We start from the raw sequence: 23981 nt of genomic DNA on the forward strand, positions 1-23981 counted from the left end.
GAAACCTACGTCAGTGCCAAAGTGACGCCAGACAGTGCTACGGACAACTGCCTGGGTAGAGAAATATACAAATAATACCAGGGCACTTACACTGTGTGCTGTGGCCCCCGAGCGCTGCGGTGGACGTGTACTATGCGCAGAATAGGGAGTAGCGGATGCGAACGAGGAACCAAATTGGTAAACCAGAGTGGCAAAAGTGGGGTCAATTTGAACTAGTGGCTTACATTTAAAAGCCGGCCGCGGTGGTCTCGCGGTTCTAGGCGCTCAGTCCGGAACCGCGCGACTGCTACGGTCGTAGGTTCGAATCCTGCCTCGGGCATGGATGTGTGTGATGTCCTTAGGTTAGTTAGGTTTAAGTAGTTCTAAGTTCTAGGGGACTTATGACCTAAGATGTTAAGTCCCATAGTGCTCAGAGCCATTTTAGCTTACATTTAAAATGAAGAAAAAACAAGAAAATTACATAAAAAATACACGAAATAAGTTAAAAGTGCATTATGCGTAGTAAAGGACGTTATTGAACAGGTCGGTACAGAACTGTGGTAAAACTGAGTGGAAGCTGCGATATAAAATTATTGTATAAACCGTAATGCGCAATGAAACTTTTCTTTTACATGGGTGGCAAACAAGTTTTAAATTTTGTGGGGATATATAAGTGGCAACGTGGAACAACGCTCCTCGGTCATCAGTTAAGGGAGCACACACATGTTCCACTCCCATTTACAAGCTCTCGTTACTGATCAGGGAAAGTAGCGAAATCTTACAGTCTATGCTGACATAAATTAATATGCCAATTAATAGTTAGCAGCAATAGCACTAAAAGGACACACTAAAAGTGGGGTCAATTTAAAACCTGAAACCAACAGTCGACAATTAATCGAGGCTTACACGAGGTAAGACCTGAGTCACATTTTACGTCATGAAAGGCATTTTTTTAAATTAGTGATGGCACAGACAATGCCACAGTTCTATAATACGCCATAGTCATAGGATAAAATGAAAACATGCAAACTTTCATTAAGAGAGGTCAATTTTACAGCTGTGTAAAATGAACTAGGTGGACCACGCGGACCTCACCATACGAAACAGGCATATGCCGTACATTCGGTAAGCCTATTGAGGGCCGCAAAAATAATATACGCCATACATGTATATTTCTTATTTGGGTCAGTGTTTTTTTTTTGCCATTATTTTTGCGGCCTTCAATAGGCTTACCGAATGTACGGCATATGCCTGTTTCCTATAGTGAGGTCCGCGAGGTCCACCTAGTTCATTTTACATAGCTGTAAAATTTGACCTCTCTTAATGAAAGTTTGCATGTTTTCATTTTATCCTGAGACTATGACGCATTATAGCACTGTGACATTTTCTGTGCTCTCACTAATTAAAAAATTTACCTGTCTTTCATGATGTAAAATGCGACTCAGGTCTTATCTCGTGTAAGCCTCGATTAGTTGTCGACTGTTGGTTAGCAGGTTTCAAATTGACCCCACTTTTAATGTGTCCTTTTAGTCCTAGCTATTAATTGGCATATTACTTTCTGACAGCACAGACTGTAAGGTTTCGCTACTTTCCCTGTTGATTAGTAACGAGAGCTTGCAAATAGGTGTGGCACAGTTTTTTTTTTTTTTTTTTTTTTTTTTTTTTTTTTTTTTTTTACATATCCCCACAAAATTTACAACTTGTTTGCCACTCATGTAAAAGAAAAGTTTGTTTTCTTTTTTTCTCTTTATTGTATTTCGATTCCGCCCCCCCCCCACCACTCTGCAGCCTACAGATAAAAATCATAATGAGGAGATATAACAATAAAAAGAGGTGATAAAATGGTGACTGTTCAAAATTAGTACATAGCAAAAATGTTGTGAAGAAAACAGAAAAAGACAAAAGGCTCAGTGATGCTGATTAAAAACACTTAGGAAATAGACAGGTACAACTATAAAACAAGGCGACAGTCTAGTTTCTGTTCGCAACACTTTAAAAAGGGGACGCACAACACTGAGCACTCACGGGAAACACTGCACTATAGGGTACGAACGCATATGGGTATGGGGAGGGGGAGGAGGACCCGGACAGATGAGGGGGGCGTTGAGCTGTGTGCATGTATGTCACCAGGCACGGCTTTTCTTCGCAGTAAACATGTTGCGGATATGTCGTCGTAATTGCCGCTGGCAGGTGAGTGTGTCCCTGTTCCGAGTGCGAAGGAAGGATCGGTAGAGGCGACGGGTTTCACGAAGGAGAAGGACGGTCTGTGGGGGCAGGGCCAGGCAGTGAGGGTGGACGGCTGTGGTAGGGATATGGGTGGCGCTGGCGTCGGACAAGGTCTGGTGGAGGAAGGCAGCGGTTCAAGAGATGCCATCGGGAGATTGGAGGATAGGGTCGTGGCGTTCGACCTGCATGTGTATAGAGTCGTGGTAGGCATCCCAGTTGGCATGGGAGTGGTTCTGGTCAAGTTGAGGAGGAATTTCAGGGCGAGGAATTGGGCGGGGATGGCGACCAAAAGAGGTAGTGGGAAGGATGGGGGTATAGTCATTGCCAATTAGGTCAAGGACATCCATGGTGACGTGCCAAAGGAGGTTGGGAGAAGCGAGGATTACATCGGGAGTGGTGTTGGATTTGGGTTGGGTCTGTTTGGGGAGGGGAACCAGGTGTCCCTGGAAGGTAGTGATAAACTGAAGCCACCGCTGGAGTTCGACGGGAGCACAGCTGTGGCTGTTGAGGTCTGTGGCAATCGTGTAGGTGGAGAAGGTGCGGTCAATGTGAGCCAGGAAATTGTACGGGATGGGGGTATGAGGGTGGATGTAGATGGTGACACATATGACAGTAAGGGTGGGGAAGGAGAGGTTGGGGCCGAACGGGGGTGTGCCTGAGGTGGCCGATAGCAACCCTGCCACGCACCAGGGGGAACGGGTTAACGCTCTAGTGGAGGGTGTAAGGAGCTGTGGAGACAGATACAGGGTCGAAGGAGGGTTTCATTTAGGATGAAGGCATCCATACAGTGTCGATGGAGCGTGTGGAGGAAGAGGAGTTTGTGGGTGGGCCGGGAGTGGAGATTACGGAAAAAGATGCTGTAATGTTGTTGCGCAATTAGACGAGGGTGGTGAGGGTGAAGGTGATGTGGGCCTGGTTGTGGAAGTAGGTGGCAGAAGTGGTGAAAAAGTTTCATTGCGCTTTACGGTTTATATAATAATTTATATCGTGGCTTCCAATCAGTTTTACCACAGTTCCGTACCGACCTGTTCAGTACGCTGCTTTACTACACATAATGCATTTTTAACTTATTTCGTGTATTTTTATGTAATTTTTTTGTTTTTTCTTCAGTTTAAATGTGTACCACTAATTAAAATTGTGAACGGTCGGGCTAGTTGCCCCGCGTTCTTCTCTCAGCCAATAGATGACAGCACTTCTGCCACTCTGGTTTACGAGTTTGGTTCCTCGTTCGCATCCGCTACTCCCTGTTCTGCACTCATAGGTAGAACAGCACGCCTAGTACACGTCCACCGCAGCGCTCGGGGGCCACAGCACAGTCCTGCTATGATTTGTATATTTCTCTACCCAGGCAGTCGTCCGTAGCACTATCTGGTGCCACTTTCGCATTGACATGGGTTTCACAGTACCCAGCCCGACCGGCGGTTTCGAAATCTTTTTTAAAACTTTATTATGAATTTTTTTAAATATGTTGTGACATGTGAAAATTATCTCCCGCCTCTTCTATTTCTAGTGCGACATCTGAGGATGGGCTTGTGAGAGATCTAAACCGATCTCACAACTGAAGCGGTATTTTCAAATTCTGGAGGAATTTTATAATTTATTGAAAAGCCAGTAGCTGCTGGACATCGAGCTACTGTCTGGTATCCGGCTCTGTTGTCGCTGGATATCTGTTTCATCTCTAATTCGCCGGCCGCGGTGGTCTCGCGGTTCTAGGCGCGCAGTCCGGAACCGTGCGACTGCTACGGTCGCAGGTTCGAATCCTGCCTCGGGTATGGATGTGTGTGATGTCCTTAGGTTAGTTAGGTTTAAGTAGTTCTAAGTTCTAGGGGACTGATGACCACAGCTGTTAAGTCCCATAGTGGTCAGAGCCATTTGAACCATCTCTAATTAAAAATGCAAGAATTTAGAATACTTTGTTTCATTTATTGATTTTTCCCAGTGTCTTGTATCTGACAGTCTGTTCAGGTCTTGTTGCAGCGTATTATTGCATGTATTTTGTTTTATCTGACTTCAGTGACAATCCATTTTTCAGGATATCCATTGAAAAATAAAGTGAAATGCCGTGTGGCTAGGGCCTCCCGTCGGGTAGACCGGTCGCCTGGTGCAAGTCTTTCGAATTGACGCCACTTCGGCGCCTTGCGTATCGATGGGGATATGATGATGATGATGATGATGATGATGATGATGATGATGATGATGATGATGATGACACGACACCCAGTCCCTGATCAGAGAAAATCTCCGACCCAGCCGGGAATCGAACCGTTCGCGCTGACCACTTAGCCATCGAGGCGGACAGGGTATCCATTGATAATTTACGAGATAATTTTATTTGTTGTAACTAACCGATTACGGGGATATAATGTGCATTTCTGTAGTGCGATGCGACTGTCCGTGCACGCAGTATCACGTACACACAAATTTCGAAGTCTCCAGTCCATAATAATCACAGTCAATAATAATCTGCACACACGCCAAGTCTCCAACACTTGATGACGGTCAACTAACCTCCGCCGGTTCCGCATATTGCCATTGTTTAGCCGACATGGGGAAGGTCTTCTATGGTCTACAGATTGCTCAGACACTCCTCGTAATGTGGGCAATGTGAACGAGAAAGTTTCTACGGCCTTCAATGTAAGGAACGAGCATCCCTCTTTCTCTTCCTCTACCTCCTCCGCCCTCCCCCTCACGCACGTGCGCACACACACACACACACACACACACACACACACACACAATGACTTTTTTGCGTCACTCGTGGCGTTGCAAGTTAAAGCATACATTATCACACGTTGTGGCAGCTCACAGAGTCGGGAGTAGAATTTTTTATTCCATCATCTGCTATGTGTAACATGTGTTGTCTGCGTTCTTATATTACACGGGCTGGTAGGAAGGTAATGACTCATGTTTCCGAGTCCAAAAGTACTAGCAGGTATGCTAAATCATGTTGACCTGTATGGTGTATTCGAATGTACTTGTAGCTACAAGATCCTTAGCTTCTATTCCGTGTAGCCTCATAAAGTTTTTGTCATCCTTGAAAAGAATTTCAGACACTCAGTTCTTCACACAAATTTTCAAGCATTACGCTTACCGTGTTTCGAACTTCTTTCGGAACAGTGACGAACGCGTGTTTATTTGCTGTATTATGGGTTGCTCTCTTGTTAACTCTTAGTCACTGTTGTTTATATTAAGGTTACTTGAGTCTCAATGTTTATTACATATATACCATAGCGAACAGCCGCTAATTGTAACTGAAGTTTATTAATACAGTGCGACATATAGTCAGAAGCTCTGGATAACACATTACTATCCTACCTTTATGATTAAAGACTGTGCAATTGTTAATATCAAGAGTTTCACTCACAGAGTAACATCTCTATTTTAGGTCGTCAGCTGACATGTTACCTGATGATCGCCAAAAGACGAAAACCAGTTCATAACAAATGAATGCTAAAACAATCGCAATTAGTGTGTTTCGTCGTTAAATATATCTCCATTCCTGCGCTAAACGAACCTATGAGACAAAGCCGAAAAGTTTTGCTTCTACACGTCTAGATATGCACAGAACTGCGCAACGCGGAACAGTTAAATATTGTCCTTTAAACAATAAAAACAGGAAACTTTTAGCTATCCTTACTGTTGTGAACATAATCTACCGGATCAGTAGTTGCATGTGACTTACACTCTGAAAGGCAGAGTGTGCAAATAAAACCTTTCCCATTACAGATATTATAAATAGGCAAAAATCATTTCATTAAAAAAAATCTACGGTTCCCTAGTCAATATTTGTAAGATGAGAGATTTTACACTGATAACACGTACTGCAAAGTATGTACTGATATTAATGAATGACACACCTTTATCTTGCTTATTCACGTACGAGTGAACTGACAACTTGATCACTGTTCGATGCACAGCATTCTTCCAAAATTTTGCTACCACTCGCTCTGTTGCAAGAGCAAATGCTTTATTTCTGCTACAAGGTGTGTCGGGCGTTCTAGCTCTCGGGTCAAGAAGTGGCCGTGAACTCTGACCTCTGGTACGCCTTTAACAGTCGACAATTACGACAAAAACTCGCGCTGCCTCTGTGTGCTGACTGAACATGGCGCTCCTTTCACCGATAGCCCCCCCACCACTGACCTTTTCCACGCAATGGATCTCGCGGATGGCGAGAGGCTTGCGAGAAAGCGTTCCACTTGTTAACAAACGTCGAGACGCTCGTGCGGTGGCTGGTTGGGTGGGCGTAGTGTAGCTGAGTTCAGTTGTGCTCCGGAGAACAGGCGAGCTTCAGTGTACCACACGAAGATAACGATTCTGCAACAGGGACAGATCTCTCAGGGGACCTGGAGGAACAGGCTGTAAGTACTAAACATCTTCGACACTCCTTTGAGTCACAATAGCCGTGAGTCAGGCGTTGGAGGTTAATGTACCGAGCTATTGATCGTGACCTACTGCCGGAGCCGAAGGGTGTTGGCCTGCTTGTTTCAGAGAACTATTTTTTTTTCTGCCGCTAATAGCACACCGCCGAAGCATCAGGATTTTTCGCTGCATTTTATACTGAAACCTCTTATCTTTAAGTTCGTTTTTATGAAATTAGTTGTTATCGTGAGTGGAATATTACTATAGCTTAGTTTGTTTACGAGTGGTTTTTTGCTTAATTTTTTACAGACTTCCTCGTCTACGACGACGACTACCATGACAACGGCGGCGAAGTTGTACGGGAAGGATGTGAGCGAGTATGAACACCTGGACGTGGATCAGCTGCTCAATCAGTTAACCCCGGAGGAAATAGACATCCTAGCCAAGGAAGTGGACCCAGATGTAAGTGGCGACAGCTATCGCTTGCAATCTTGTAAACTTTAGAAGATTTTTTTGTGGTTAAATGAAAGACCTCTTGAAGTAAACACTCGACGCCAATGTATCGGCGAAGGTAGGCGGTGCCCCATGCGTTACGCGACGTAATGTTAGAACTTCATAAATGCTAATTTAGCACCATAGATAAAAATATTGTCTCGTTGTGTACACTTTTTTTTTAAAAAAAAGGTAAGATGGATTATGGAAGCGTTCTAGAAAAAAAAGCTGTCGGTGCAATTGAAGACTAAACAGCATGTGAAATCAAACCATAACACACATGAAAGTTAAAAGTTGGTGTTGAAAGACAAACATGCCCAAAGTACGTAGGAATGGAGTTAGATAACTAAGCACCTGGAAATGACGGCAGTTCTCTGCATACACGTAAAAGTTCTATACTGAGAAGCCATCAGAAGTTGGAAATAAAGTAATATTGTCCTTCTAACCCTTGCATATTTAGTTTACAATAAAGTTATCTGCACCATACATACTTTCGTGAATATGTTACCATTCCATTATTTAAATGGGGATATAATCTGTTGGCACTGATAAAGATAATGGAAACTTCTGTGATATTACAGTTGATTTAGGATCCTATCAGAACCATATTATTCACCCCCCCCCCCCCCCACACACACACACAAAAATCGTGTGTGTAAACTGTTTGGATAGTACCCCAGTCTTTACCGTTTGTCCCAATAAAGAATCATAAGCAAAGAAGGAATGTAGTAACAGAGGTTTCTTTCATGCGAAAAGATAATGGTAATGACAACTCTGTTGACACAAAGCTATGTCACAACCTTTCAATTCTCATTTTCATAGTTTTGTTTGTCGTAGTGTTGCATATTGTGCTTGGCAGTTCCGTTGCATTTATGGGCAAAGAAATATTAAAACTCCAATAACGCACAGTAGATTCTCACAAAATTCTAACTCTTTGTGGCAGTCTTTTGTTATTAAAAACGGGTTTGTCAGATAGTGACTATAATTCTGTGTCGTCATAACTTCAATGATTCTTAAGGAAAAAATCAGCCTTCTGGGCTTTTGAAATGAACAAATTGTTGACAAAACAGATACAAAGCTACTCTTTTGTAACTGACAGTGAAGCCTTTAATGCTTATGATATGTAAACACTGGGAAATGGAAATCAGTTAGCCGAAGCTGAGCTATAACCAATAATAATTGAGTAGAATCAGTCTGGTTTGACATAAACATCAGGCAAAAGTTGCAACAGATAGGTGATACTGAAAGATGGTATTTCTGCAAAACCACTCTGTGAGAAGCTCTTTAAAACTGATCAGAAGTTATAGAAGTTCATGGGTGGAGTACAATCAGTGGAATGAGCAAAAAATTTCCAAGTACCTTAGAGCTAGTGTGTTAAGCGAAAAAATAAAATAAAAAATGATGTTTGAGTGCACAAAACACACTGTGTGGTTTGTTTTTCCATTATCATGCGTTCCTATACTCAGCTCAGACATGAAGATTCTCCAGACAAAAGATTTACTTTCTGACACAACTTTTTTTTAACAGTCACTATTTGCAACATTCGTATGCATGTGTGAAACAGATGTCTACATCAGTGGATCAACCATCGACTTATTTGAATATGGCAGCATTCTTACAGTAAACAAGAAGGTAGAGAAAAATTTAAGGGTGGTCATAAAAAAAAGGAGCTTGCCCATTTGATTGTCTGATCAGATAAATGGCTCCAGTGTCTCACTAAGCAAGGTGGAGCAATATTTAGCATTGGACTCTCATTGAGGAGGACGATGGTTCAAACAAGTGTCCGGCCATCCTGATTTATGCTTTCCGTGACTCCCCTAAATCGCGTAAGGCAAATGCTGGGATGGTTGCATTGAAAGGGCATGGCCAATTTCCTTCTCTATCCTTTCCCAATCCGAGCTAGTGCTCCATCTTTAATGACCTCGTCGACGGAACGTTAACACATTAATCTCCTCTTCCTCCTCCAGTGTCTGAACAAATCATAAAATGTATATAAGAACATTAACAGCTTCAATATTAATGCAATAATTGAGCTTACAATTATCAAAGCTGATAATGAATGTGGTTAAGAAATATATGAGAATCATTGTGGGTAACACACTTCGTAACACCAGTTTCAAATACGTATACATACTGTATTTTGTCCCTTAAATATTCCTTTCATAATCCTGAGGTTTTTAGGCTCGTAGTGAAAGAGTCCAAGAAAAATCATTTTATTAAGGGAGATCAATTAAGAAAAATTGAGTGCTCAATGAGAATTAAAATCACAGTCAAAGGAACTACTAGTGTAGGCTGTGTGTTAAATTCTGATGACGGATCACATTACAAAGAATCGGGTTTGAGTGGTGAGTGGTAAGTGCCTCCCCCCTCCCCCTCCCAAAAAATGCAGAACAATGGGTTCAAATGTAAATTTGCTTTTCCTCCCCGCCTTATCCACCCCCCCCCCCCCCCCCCATGACCCAAAGATAAAGAGATGGATAGTATTAGCTCCTTATTTAGGTCTGGTAAGTCACGTTGGTGTGTGAATACTGCTACATGATTCATTAAGCAATTTCTTATATTGGTCTATATCTCTCATAGCCAACATTCATCCAGTATTTAACACATTTTTCTTTATAAACTAAAATTGCAAGGTACATTCAGAAATACTGTGGTGCATAACATAAGAGACAAATTCCAGCAAATATAATTAATATACTGTAGGTAATTTATAGCCCCCAGTGTATGATTTCTTGCAGTTCTGTTGGAAAAGGACTGTAGGTCATAGATTGACTTTTTGACCCTTGTAAGAGACTAATAGACCCTCGGCAAACTTAAAAAAATAAATTAAAATTGTAAAGTAGGTTTTCAACACAACTTTTTCATGGCAAAGTGGCATCAGCAAATGCATACATTATGTAGCAGCTTACAGTTGTTTGACTTCAGACGAGATTGCCTTTCTGTAAACATTTTAGTCTACGTTAAGAGTTAAAACAACCTTATAACAAATATTTCGTCTCTGAACTCGTGGTCCCACATCAAAGAGGAACATGACAGTGAAAGAATGAGAAGGTGGATGAGTTGCAGTATTTTCCTAAGCTTGGGAGTACAATATATCCCAACACTTTTCCACACTTCGTACGTGTTCTACCGATAAATTGCAGTCTTTGGTTTTCCTTCTCCACAACATTTTCTGTGTGTTGCTTCCTATTTAAATTGTTCGTAATTGTAATTCCTACATATTTTGTCGAGTTTGCGGCCTTTAGATTAGACTAATGTGTTATGTAACCGAAGTTAAACAGATTCCTTTTAGAACACGTGTGGATGACATGACACTTTCCATTATTTAGGGCCAGGTGCCAAGTTTTGCCCCATACAGATATCTTATCTAAATCTTGTAGCATTTGGTTTTCGTCTGCTGATGTTTTTACTAGCCAATAAATGACAACATGATCTACAAACAACCTAAGACAGCTGCTGTGTTCAGATTGTCTCCTAAATCATTTATTTAAGTAAGAAACAGCAGAGGGTCTATAACACTACCTTTGTGAACGCCAGAAATCGGTCAATAGCACTCAGCACTTCATGTGAGTAAAGATCTAGTTGTGTTTCACAAGAACAGATTTTTTTCTAAACCTGTGTTGACTGTGTGTCAATAGACTGTTCCCTCCGAGATAATTCATAAAGTTCAGACGCAATATGTGCTCCTAAATCCTGCTGCATATTGACGTTAATGGTATGGGCCTATAATTTAGTGGTTTATTCCTGTTGTTTTTCTTGACTATTGGTGTGACCTGTGCAACATTCCAGTCTTCAGATACGGATCTTTTGTCGAGTAAGTGGTTGTATACGATTTGTAAGAATGATGCTATTGTGTCATCATATTCTAAAATGAACCTAATTGGTATACAATCTGAACCAGAAGACATCCATTTATTAAGTGATTTAAGTTGCTTCTCTTGATGTTGCCACTTCATGTTGGCAGCTGTTCTTGATTTGAATTCTGTGATATTTACTTCATCTTCTTTGATGAAGGAATTTTAGAAGTCTTTATACACAGTATTTGATCTCTGAAGGCATCCCTGCAGACAGTGACAAAATATTAGTGAAAAGCTTTACACTCTATGGACTAGAATGTGATCTAGAATGTGATGACATGTGTTAAGGAACTAGTTCTCATCTCTACAATTTAAACGTTTTGAGGAGGAGGAAGATGCAAGTGACTGATGTGAAATAAATACCCATGTCATTGCCATTATATTCCCATTACATTCCCAGCAACAGGATACTAGTGTAGATCAAAATCTCTGGATGTTTGTTTCGACCGATAGCAGTATAAGTGTAACATTATGTACAAGACTTTGGGTCACCACGTGTATGTTTCGGCAAGTTTGTCACTTCTGGCGTAGGCAATGGGGAGATTAGTTGTGCAATAGGCAGGCTAGGTTTTACAAGATAGTTGATGGAATGCAGAAAAGCGTATGTAAAGTACATTTAAAAATGGGATAAAGATCAGGCCAAGTTCTTCCTATGACATGGTAGGAAAGAAGGGGGCGCCCACACACACACACACACACACACACACACACACACACACACACACACTGTCACTATGATCTCATAGTACTAAGGTCCTCATTGCCCAGTGATAACTGCAGGCATGTATGTATGTGATACGCTTGTATGAATGTGTCTGTGTGTTTTTTCTACGTCTGAGAAATGATTTTGTGTGATAGCTTAGTTTACATTTAAATGTACTTGAAATGTGCCTGTCCAGCACTCAACACCTCACCTGTGTGCCAAGTAGCAATCTATACTACATCAATGTTGTTATTCCATCCCTGATATTTCATTACTGTAGTTATCTTTTGACCTTGATCACAGTATGACTAAATATTGTGACGTGTGCTTCTGTAAATAAAAGAAAGTCATTGCATCAGTCATTGCATTCTTCAAAATGACTATTGTCACATTTAACATATCAGTAAGTTAACGTAGACATAATATTCAAAGTACTTCAGTAGTAAAATTACTTTTTCTGAAGCTAGCCAGTTCCATCTGCACCTTGCGTAATCTCTTTAACATGTAATGGTTAAGTTCTATTTCTTTCTCTCTCATGTTTTATTTCTTAGATTTTTAATCTCCTTGTCTCCTCACAACTATAAATGACAGTGAGGTTCAGCTTCCCATAAGACAGTGTGGTCTTTAACAGTCGTAAAAGTGTAATAGAATGCACATGAAGTTGAACAAAATTGAATGAACCAATCCCTTAATGTGTGTCAATCATTCTTGATTTACTTGTTGTGTCAAACCTGAGTAATATCAAGGGCAATCAGCAAAATCCTCTATTGTCTTCTGCAGGAGCAGCTGACTGTCGTGCTGCTGTTGTGACCATGCTTGTGACAGGTTGGTGTATTATTATTATCCAGATTTGATGCGACAAGGAAATCGAGAATATTGTATACAGGAATGTTGTTGAGAAACTTCTGTCTAAAACTCCCTAATAAGCTGTAGGGCTGAACAGCCTGAAATCTGTGATGCAAAATCTGTGATGCCCTTCTTGCTTTTTCCTTCCTAAGTGACTTACATTCCTGTTTTCTTGATCTGTACTTCCTTCTTCCGTCAATCATCAAAGTATTTCTTCCTTGTACTTATACTTTTCTGTGCAACTTCGGCGCTTTCCCTTTTGTAGATGTATATTCCTCTGCAACTGAACTGTCTACTGTAGTATTCATTATCACAGTATCTACAGCCTCAGAGAACATCAAACACCCCACATCATTATTCAGCACTTCATTATCCCATTCCTTTGCATACTGATTTTTTTCGCAATTCTCTTGAGCTACAGTATACCAATCATCATTATTACAGGGTGATCAGAGTCTATAACTGTTCCTGTGTGTGCCTTACAAACTGGTACCTGATTTTGAGATCAGTAGTGTGACCTATTCTTGAGTATTGGTCAGGTGTTCGCGATCCTCGCCATGTCAAATTAAAGGAACATATCAAAGCAATTCTGAGACTGGCTACTATATTTGTTATTGGTAAGTTCGGACAACATGCAAGTATTACAGAGCTTCTTCAGGAACTCAAATGGGAATTCCTGGAGTGAAGATGATGCTCTTGAAGGAACACTATTGAGAATATTTAGAGAACTGTAATTGAAGCCGACTGCACAGAGCAATTCTGCTGCCACCAGTGTACATTTTGTGCAAGGACCGCGAAGATTAGATTCTAGAAATTGGGGCTCATAAGGAGGAATATAGACAGTTGTTTTCTGCTTGCTCTGTTTGCAATTGGAATAGGAAAGGAAATGGCTAGTGATGGTACAGGGTACTCTCCACCAGAGTCAGTACGGTGACCTGAGGAGTATGTCTGTAAATGTGTTGTCAGTTCTGATGAAAACAGTCCTGTCGCTGAGCTGTTCTCAGTAACTCACCCTCTGCCCTACTTTCCTATTTATAACAGATCCTACTCTCGTTGCACCATATTCTGCTGCTGTTGATATTACCCTATATATGTGTGACCATAAATCCTTATCTTCTTTTCATTTCGCTTCACTGACCTCCCTGACCACACACTCGCCCTCTCCCACAATATCTCAACTGAGCCTTTGCATTTTCATTTTCAGATTTTGCAGCTTCCCTACCACGTTACAAGCTTTAGACATCCCATTCTCCCTTACAGGTTCGAGGGGAAGACAATGAGTTTCATAGCAATGTTTGGAAGCAGATGTATCAGATCCTGAAGTCAATAAAAAGATCAAATGCATCATGTATTTGAAGAAAACAATATTCTTAATAATGAAAGCTAACAGTAAAATAACCATAGCAAGAAAAAATTACTTGTGGTTTACTGTATAATATAGTCAAAATAGCAGTACAAAATAATGTGAGACGTTCATAACCTGTGACAATTCACTGTCATTTCAGTTACTGCTTGAACTGTTTAGTAAATTTAGTTGAGCTACTTGTCATAACACCACTACATCAAGTGGCTTCAGCAGCTGAGAATCGTGCACTTTTCAGCCTTACCTAGACCTCAGGCTATGCTGCTAACAGTCCCCTATCATGATTGTAATTCCATATGACTAATAAAAATTGTCAAAGCTGTGTCAGGGAAAATTTGGGCGACACATAGACATTAAAAGAAAAGGTTAACTTAAGACACAATGCAAATTGGCTGGGAGGACACAGAGCATGAATTGCATAACAAGATAAAGCCGACAGTGTCCAGTGATATTGTGACTACGTACTTGAATGAAATCCATGCTTTTCTTTGTCTTAAAATTGTTTATACACAGAATTTAATTGCTCTGAATGAAATAATTGACGGTTTGTTTCCCTCTACTATAGGATCAGTTTCTGCCACCTTCTCAGCGCTGCAACTACTCCTGTGAGAAAAGTCCAACAGGCCCACTGAACCGCAAGAAGCTGATAGAGCATATCAATAAGCAGGCTCTCGAGACTCCTGACAAGCCGGAGCTGAAGCCGTACGTACCTGGCACCGTCCGTGGCAAGAAGGTGAGTCCTGGCTGGAATACACATAATGGAAGTTGAGGTGTCGTGTGCTCAGCAGTCGCAAATGGAGGTTCGAGGTTGTCACTATGGTCCACAGGACAGAAGAAAATCCCTGACAGTTAAAAAGACTCAGCACAGCAACTTTGCATGCCTTCCACAACCAAACAATTAAAGCAATTTTATATTGCTTACATTTTTATTATGATGCGTCAGTGTTGCCACTGACATAGGCAACTGTGGCCTTCAGGCAGTACTTGACAGCACCCTTTTACACCTTACAATGCATAATTATATTGTGAAGTATGTATGGTATGGACATTTTGGTTGGAAATGCTTTTCATGCATTAGTTTGTACATCTCTCGACAAGCAGTAAGATGGTGATTCAGTGAAGGAGGTACCAGAATCAACCGCAGTAGTTGATAGAGAACCTCAGTTAATGTTAGTGAGTGCACTTGATATTTCTGACAGGAATAACGACGTTATCTTTACTGTCCAGCTGTTTTTCACTCATTCCACTTTCTTGTTTGTCACTTTCAGGAACAAAATTAGGATTTACATCTAGCTTGTCAATATCACTTTCTAATAACAGTTTTTAAATTTCTTCCCCATTTCGTGGATGCTGCCAAGCCACTTTCGAGCTAGTGGTGGGGAATCAGGGATGTATGTCCCCTCATTGTACTCCAGTTTTGCACCCTAGATGGGGCACCCTGCTGCCTTTCTTCCTTTGTCTCCCTTTCCTCTTTCTGTCCCTTATCTTGCCTTCATTGACCTTATGAGGACCTTGGGGGTTTTCTTCCCTTGGGTTTTGCATGGTAGGCTTTCTGATCTACAGTCATGTAGACCTGTCTGTCTGAGGAAAAAGGGACTGATGACACATAATGGTGTGGTCCGTTGAATCATCAAACCAAACAACCATTTTTGAGCAGTTCGTCCGTGAAACAAGAAAAGTCCATAAGCGCAGAAAAGAAGGTTGGTTAATGTGTGTATTAATTTGTTTCTTTATTTCATTGTTTGGTGTGTTGTTTTAATCACAGTGAAAAGTAAATTAATAGATCTGTATTTTTCTAATCACAGATTGCAGGTACTGCCAGCATTTTTTTAAAATATAAGTAGGTGAAACTTGATATTTTGCAGTTAATGGATTGATTGTGTCTGTCTCTCAAATGGGGTGGTTTCTTTTTTATTTTTTTCTCAGTGGATACCTCCACCACCTCCACAACGTGAAATAGATGCTGATGAGCAGATTGCCATAGACCTGGGTGACGAGTATGAAACTGCTCTCGATAAAGCGACGCAGGAGGAAATCATTGATCTTGCAGGTGAGCTATTGTGTCATTGAAAGATGACCACTGTGGTATTTCAAAGTATCCCAGACACTTCCATAGTAATATGTATTTTATTCATTGATATCTTCTGGTAGTTTAATACTACATACTTTAGAGAATAGGTAGTATAAACATGTCATTTGCTGTCTCATTAAAGTGTGTGTGTAATTATAGATGTTTGTGGAAGGTGGCAAACTGTTGGTTTTATTATTGTTATTATTATTATTATTATTATTCCTCGCATATTAATTTATTATGTCTGATACTTCTCTTGGATCGTTGCAGTGTTTGTTTCATAGGTAACTGTTTTTAATCATTCTTTAAAAATAAAGGAGTTACTTGGAATGTAAGTACTATCACCATGCACTCACAAATGTGCGCAATCTTTGTTTGAAATACTTTTACATTTCATTCACTGAAAGTGACAAATCATTTTAAATATAGTATGTTCTTTTTCATATTGAGCTATAGGAATGAGCAGAAATGAACAGGCATTAGTCTGGGTAATAGGACTGCCACTTTTAGCACTAATGTCTGATGTGCAGGGGTATTGTCTGCTGTAAAACAGTTATTTGGCCTGTTTTTGTGGATGTGTCTTGCTGGCCATAGGGAATGTGTATTAAACACACAGTATTATCTTCTAACAGATGAATACCAGTTCATTCAAGAAACACTCTGTGCCACCCCCTTCCGTACCTCCCCTCCCCCCCCCTCCCCGACCACCACACACACATTGCTTTCCATTTATTTTGTTAAAGTTAATTGACTTATTAGTACTATGTAAAGGATAGTTGCTACTCACCACGCAGCAGAGATTGTGAGTCACAGTTATGATGACAAAATGACTGTCAGAAAGTTAGCTTTCGGCCAACAAGGCCCTTGTCGGAAATAGACCACCCACACACACACACACACACACACACAGTCTCTGGCAGCCGTGGCCAGACTGCAAACAGCAGTGCTGTACAGAAAAGCTGATGTTTGTGGGAAGGATCCAGGTGCCGCTGGCAGCAAATCAGTCATTGAAATGAAGAACGTAGTGATGGGTGGCGTGATCAGCAACAGATTACTCCAGCTGTTTCTTGACCACATTCGTCGGTGGCCATTCGTGTGGACAGATGGCTGGTCAGTTGTCGTGCCCATAAAGAATGCAGCAGAGTGGTTGCAGCTTAGCTTGTAGATCAGATGGCTCGTTTCACAGGTAGCCCTGCTTTTGATGGGCTAGGTGACGCTTGTGACCGGACTGTAGTAGTAGGTGTTGGTGGGAGAATGTATGGGACAAGTCTTGCATCTAGATCTATTACAGGGATGTAAGTCATGAGGTGAGGGATTGGGAGCAGGAGTTGTGTAGGGATGGATGAGGATATTGTGTAGGTTCGGTGCTGAGTGGTACTGAGTCACGAGGGGAATGTACCTCCTGTGGCAGGTTGGGGGACTGTGGGAGGTGGTGCACGACTGGAGAGATAAGGCACAGGAGATCTGTTTCTGTACAAGGTTGGGAGGGTAATTACGGTGTACGAAGGTGTCAGTGAAACCCTCAGTATATTTCGAGAGGAACCGTCCGTCACTACAGATGCGATGGCCGTGGGTGGCTGGGCTATATGGAAGGAAATTCGTGGCACGGAATGGGTGGCAGCTGTCAAAGTGGAGGTATTGCTGATGATTGGTAGGTTTGATACGGACGGAGTTACTGATGTAACCACTTTGAGGTGGTCGACGTTGAGGAAGGTGGCTTGTCGGGTTCAGTCGGACCAGGTGAAGCAAATGGGGGAGGAGGTATTGTGGTTCTGATGGAATGTGGACAGGGTATCCTCATCCTCACAAAGATTTCATCAGTGAATCTGAACCAAGTGAGAGGTTTGGGATTTTGGGTGTTTAGGAAGAATTCCTATATGTGGTCCACAAATAGGTCGGTACAGGATGCTGCCGTGTAGGTGCCAGTTGCCATTTCCCAGAAATGTTTGTAGGTAGTGTTTCAAAGGAGAAGTATTTGTGGGTGGGGATATATTTGGCCATGGTGACTAAGAAGGGGGTTGTAGGTTTGGAATCTGTTTGGCGTTGGGAAAGGTAGTGTCCAATAGCATTAGGAATGTTAGTGCAAAGGGGAGTGGCACCGATAGTGATGTGCAGGGCACCAGGTGGCAAAGGAACAGAAACTGTGACGAATTGCCCGACCACCCGCCCGTCCTCTGTCTGACCTCACGACTGCACTTGGCTGCGTTACCTTCTCTCCGCCTCATCCCTATGTGCTCCCACAAGCAGCACTTCACCATCCTCTGTCCCTGCCGTGCCACCCCTCCCCACCCCAGCCTCCTCCTTACCCCCACCACCTGGTTGCCTCTCCCATTGTGTACTGCTGTTTGCAGTCTGGCCTCAGCAGCCAGAGACTGTCGTCATCTGTGTGAGAGTTGTGTCTGCATGAGTTTATGTTGTCTACTTCCAATGAAGGCCCTGTTGGCTGAGTGGTCACTTTCTGATAGTCTGCTTGTTGTTCCTATCAGTGACTCACCACCTTCACTGGTATGGGTTAAATATTATCATGTATATGCCATTGTTTAATTTACCTATTAATACAAATAAACAGAATGCCTGGCTAGTGCATACTTCAGGAGGCGAAATTCAACTACTGCCAATAGACACATTTGTGAGTGAAAGCACTAATTTTGCCTTTTAATGACAGGCATGTCCCTTTCACTCATAGGATCAGAGTGTCCTGGTGCTCCTTCCTAACTTTCTGGAACCTATCCCCCTTTCCTCTGAGGATAGATCTAATACGATTAGTTTTTCACTTTTTAAATGTTGGCAGAACAAGAATATCACCTCCCAAAGGTACTGACCAGCATTTCTGTCTCTTTGTTTTCTCAAGTAGATTTTTCCTTTGCTCCTTTTTTATCTGCACATGGAAGTGGGATATCTAACTTTATTGCTGGTCGCCCATCTCCTTTATCAGAAACTAGTCGGTTCAGCTGCATAAGCAATGGGTATGGGATGGTCTGCTATTAACACCAGATTTTCCTTCATGCAGGAGACAGCACTTTTGGAATGATATGTAAAGAATAATGCAGTGCATGTCTAATACACACAGTCTGAACAGACCTGTGTGATAAATCAATTTCAGATGAAACATTGTCAGTTGTTTATCAGTCTGGATGTGTGTGCGAAAGTGGTGTTTTGCTACAAGCAGGTGTGTCTTAAATTCTTGCACAGTTTGTCCTACTACAAATAACTGTAATTTTTTTCTGTATGCATCAGTTACCATCTGTTGTCTGCCAGATAGTGATTGTTGTTGGAACCACAGGTTTATTTTCATATGTTTGGCAAAAAATTTCTTAGCTGCATCAAGTACTGCACAGCTGGTGATACCGAAGTGATATTTCTCGCTGCAATTCAACTTTTTGGATAGTGGGCCACAACCTTTCCATTGACTGCATGAATTTTCTCACTCTAACAGTGGAAAGTCCAAGATAGGTTTATATAATATCATGAAATGATAGATCACTACTCCCTATATAGAGAAAGCATTAAGTCGCAGACAGGCACAGTGAACAGACTGCTAAACATTGATGCTTTCACAGATGTGTAACAGCAAGTAAAAACTCGTCAAAAAATTGAATTTTTATCTGGGTATAATGTAATCAAGCTGTTTTCCAACATGCTGTGACTACAGAATATATGTTCGAAATATGTTTCTGAGAGATCATCCTTTGTGCTCACCCAGAAAAAAGCAAAAATTAATGAACATGTTGAATTAAACCAAAAACATCACAGCAGCTGAGTGGTTAAACCATAAGCATAAATATGGATTTCTGCTTAATGACATACTTTGTCACCATTGCTGTTATGTTTAATGCTTTTCTTATGAGCCACTTCATATGCTAACCACCGTTAAAGTGTTATTTTAGGCTTGATGAGAGAAACAAGAGATGTGAAAAAATAGTTTACTTCTCCAATTGAAAATGATTTTACTTCTCCCATTGATGTTACAAGTTTATTAGAAGTCAACTCAGTGAATATCTGTACACCGTGTAAAATGTAAATTTGAAAGAAAGCTCAGGTGCTACAGTTTCGTTTCGTGCACTCTATCACTGCTGCCAATCTTTACGATCTACAGTGTGTGGTGCGAAGTATATACATGAGGAGTTTATGTGGTTGTTGCAACTGTATCGTGTCAGTTTTGAACACGAAAGTCTTTAAAATGTGCTATCGCAAAACCTTTGTTCTATTTCTGTGTGACATGTCTGTCATAGCACATCAGCTGCATGAAAAGTATATTTTCAGCAGTTCACAAAATGCTTTCACCCCTACCTGCTGAAGGGCCACTCCCACTTGCCACACATCCAGTACGTGAGCTCATTTTACATGTGTTAGTGTGGTGTCGTGGCTGCACTAACTCTTGGGTGACTTATCAAGTCGCCAGCCAATAAGAGTTCACTAGCTGGAAATTGGTGACATTTCCTCGATTATGACCAATCACGCTCTTAGAGATTCAATGTTTGAATTTAAAAAGTTGACAGTTGATGTTGTTGCTGAGTACAGTAAGTTGGAAATACATGCAAAAAAGGTGAGACAGAGTTATAAGTGACACAAGGAAAGGTGGTGGCTGGGCCCCTTCGTAACGTATTGGCCCGGTCCGGAGCACTTTACATTGACTGTCTTGTTTTGCCATTACGGCTGCAACCTAGAAGTAGTTACAACATTTAGCTTCACCATGCAATTATGATAAAAGTTGTGTTGGCAACACCAGTCATGGATTATGTCAGCATTTACTCTCTCACATCTCCCTCACCACAATGGCCTAAAATACTCCCTTAGTTCCACCACTACCCTTCATGTGACCCATCTTTCTTTTGAGCCACTTATAACTTGTTCAGTCACGTCAAATGTCAACAGGAAGAAAACGCAATGAAGTCAAGCGAGAACTTAGAATCGAGTTAAACCTTACTAGGAAGAAATGTAAAATCAGGGAATTTTTAACATTAATCTTACGGGTTTATCACAGGGGCTACGAATTTGTGGTGTAAAATTGCAAAAAACGTAAAATCGGAGAATGTAACATCAAATTTCCACTGTGTTGTTAATATTCTCAATCTAATATTTGTGCTCATGACTTCCAATACCAAACGGTTTTTTCATCTACAATTACAGATGTATACATTGCTCAATGTGTGGTATTTTGTACATATATTGGCCACTTTATATCCTATTCCACTTGCGTACTGATTGAGGTAAGAATTACTGTCTATATACCTCGATGTAAATTTGCCTAGCATTTCTGTTACACTCAAGTGTGAGTTTTGCTGAGCTGTAGGGTTGCTGACTGCTTGACTGATTTATTTGATCCATGCTGCTGTCACACTTTCTTGGTAAGGACTGCAAATACTAGCATTTTGTACGCGATTTCCTCTACATTTGCACTAAAACAAATCTGTCTTTCATTCACTTCGCCTAATGAAGTTTTATGTATTTGTACCTCTTTTACGTAATGTGAGGAGCTACAGATTTTAACTACTAAATCTCGTAATTCGATACTATTATATTTCACATTTATGAAGCGTGTGTTTTTCCAGTCATATTACTTGTGAGGATTTGTAATTGCGTTGAACATAATGTAAATGTATAAGAAATGGATAGACATACAAACTGTGTTGTGACTGAGCTCCACAATGTGCCGACAAACTGTGTAACAAGCCAAAACGGTAGTGGTGGGTCATCAAGAGAGGGAGGAAAAGGGGAAAGGGGGAATTATTGTACATCCTAATGCAGTCAACTTCATCAAGGCTATAAAATTTTGACATTTTTGTGAAAAATTAACCTGATTTTCTTGGCCAGATAATTAAAACACATCACCACGTGCCACTGATGAAGTGGACGTTGTTAAAATAGTAATAAACATTTTATATTTGTTACTTACATTTACTTTGGATGAAGAATTATTAGGTGGTGAGTTCTTATTTTGTAATAATCTGACATATTTTTATTCCAACATTTATTTTCTGCAGGTGCAAGACAGAGTTATCAATGTCATCAGTATCATGGTGTAAATACCAACCATAAAACAGAATATAAGATATTGAGTACAACTACTACTTCCAAATGGACTCTGCCACCTGCCTATTTATAAAAATCTAACGATCAGATAGTTACAATCTGTTGTTGTTCATCTTAATTGCAATTTCTTCTGCTATTTTACACACATTTTCTATTATTTACTATATCATTGACAGCCCATTTTAACGATTGTTTTTCGTGACTAAATAGCTTTAAATTGATTACATCACTTCATTTTTCCTGCTGTTATGATTATATTGGTAATATTGGGCCTTTTCCAATTAATGTTGGGATTTTTTATATTTTTACTGTACACAAACAATGAGCTGCATCTTACATCTGTATTTCTTTCAGACATTATTATTTTAGCCATCTTCGTACAAGTTTTAAGTGAAGAAGAATTCTCTAAAGAATAATCATAATTAAGAAATATCACTGCAGAGATTGAAGAGAGAAATTATGAATATGAAATATAAATATGTGTTGGCTGTACATTAGTTTTGTGTATCATGTTCTACAATACTATTAGATATTGACAGTTATATTACAATATGAAGCTTGAAAACTTTATTTTCTAGATTACAAACAGACATAGCATTTTGTGTAAGTGTCTTTTCCTTGCAGTTCTGCAAGTTTTCTGTACTCCTTGGAAGTACATAGATGGTGACATTATAGCAATTCTTTGACAGCTATCCTGGGCTTCCACTCGATGATGAACCAGGAGCAGTACCACGCATCTCTGCTCAACAAGAACCAGCCAGTCGGTCTGGGCTGGGATGGCATCACGAAGGCTTCGCAGCCGAAGCCGTACCCGGCTGAGCCGCCCAACCTCACAGATCCCGACTCAACTATTCAGCAAGTCAAGGATGATGACCCCACTCTTATTGACCTGAACTGGAATAACATTAAGGTCTGTTGGTGGATTTTCAAATATCCATATCAGATTCATCACCCCCGCCCATTCCCCCCTCTCTCCCCCCCTCTCCCTCCCTCACCCTCTCTCTTTCTCCCTCTTCCTCTCTTCCCTCCCCTCTCCCATATTCTTTCCAGTGCCCGGTTCTGAGGTAGTGCATGCCACAGACAATCCTCAATTTCAGCACATTATGTTGCCTGCTCACATAACTCCATGTAAGATGCAGTGTAATTGGTATCATTATTAAATTTTAAAACTTTTGTGCCAATTAGATAGTATCTGGTATTAATAAGATTGAATAGCAATTTTACAGTTTTATTGTTCAAATGGTGTAACTAGTTACTTTTTTTCCAAAAAATTAAAGCCTGTGTATGTAGTGTATTAACTGATGTATTATGAAATCCCTTTTATTTTAGACACAATCTCATTTATAATAAAATAAAGCTTTGTTCAGCACCTGTGCCATATAGACTCTGAAGGTGGCCAACTTACTGCAAAAACTGGCCATGGTTGTCACATTATATGATAATAGTAAGTCTTGTAAGTTCCTATTAAATGGAATTCCTATGAGACTGTGTATTTGTACTGTTGTTTTTATTTGTTTCAGAATATTTCTGAAGAAAAATTTGAGCACCTTTTCAATGCACTGCCTGAGAATACCCATTTGGAAACACTGAGTTTGAGCAATGTGGGAATGACGGACAACTCTGCTATCAAGTTAGCAGAAGCACTCGAGCGCAACACTACTTTACGTGTCGTCAAGTGAGTAATGAATTATTTTGAAACATTTCAGACACTCAAAAGCTATTTGTTACCCATTGTTGTTGATTATCATCTTGGAACAAAATATTTCATACCCCTAGCTCATTGAAACATGTCTTAGTTTTATTTGTAACTGATATTTATATTCCAAGAAAAATTCAACAATTCCAAAGAAGGCAGGTGCTATCAGATGTGAGTATACCTGAAGAGTTAGTTTAAAACGTTATGCATGCAAAATAGAGGCATGACTTACTTACAGAGGAATGGAAAGACCAGTAGAAACTGAACTTGGAAACATCAGTGTGGATTATGGAAAAATGTAACAAAACATAAGCCAATACTGATCCAACTTAACTTGGAAGACAGACTGATGAAAG

The 23981-nt window shown here is 40.6% G+C and overlaps 1 protein-coding gene across 6 annotated transcripts in view; it reads left to right on the forward strand.

Moving 5' to 3' along the window:
• Positions 1 to 23981, forward strand: part of LOC126109781 (tropomodulin) — a 418101-nt gene that overhangs the window by 360579 nt on the left and 33541 nt on the right. For 5 of the 6 annotated variants that reach the window (XR_007523727.1, XR_007523728.1, XM_049914839.1 and 2 more), the window contains exons 2-6: positions 6874 to 7026; positions 14391 to 14558; positions 15752 to 15875; positions 22619 to 22839; positions 23450 to 23604. Coding sequence is in view for 4 of the 6 variants with exons in the window: in XM_049914839.1 (XP_049770796.1) it covers positions 6874 to 7026; positions 14391 to 14558; positions 15752 to 15875; positions 22619 to 22839; positions 23450 to 23604 (821 nt within the window). In the remaining 2 variants the exon portion in view is untranslated. Of the gene's footprint in view, positions 1 to 6390; positions 6564 to 6873; positions 7027 to 14390; positions 14559 to 15751; positions 15876 to 22618; positions 22840 to 23449; positions 23605 to 23981 lie in introns of those variants that run through there. The other variant, XM_049914841.1, reaches the window with a different exon arrangement.

Source organism: Schistocerca cancellata, chromosome 12 (genome assembly GCF_023864275.1).
Source record: "Schistocerca cancellata isolate TAMUIC-IGC-003103 chromosome 12, iqSchCanc2.1, whole genome shotgun sequence".
Taxonomy (NCBI): Eukaryota; Metazoa; Arthropoda; class Insecta; order Orthoptera; family Acrididae; genus Schistocerca; species Schistocerca cancellata.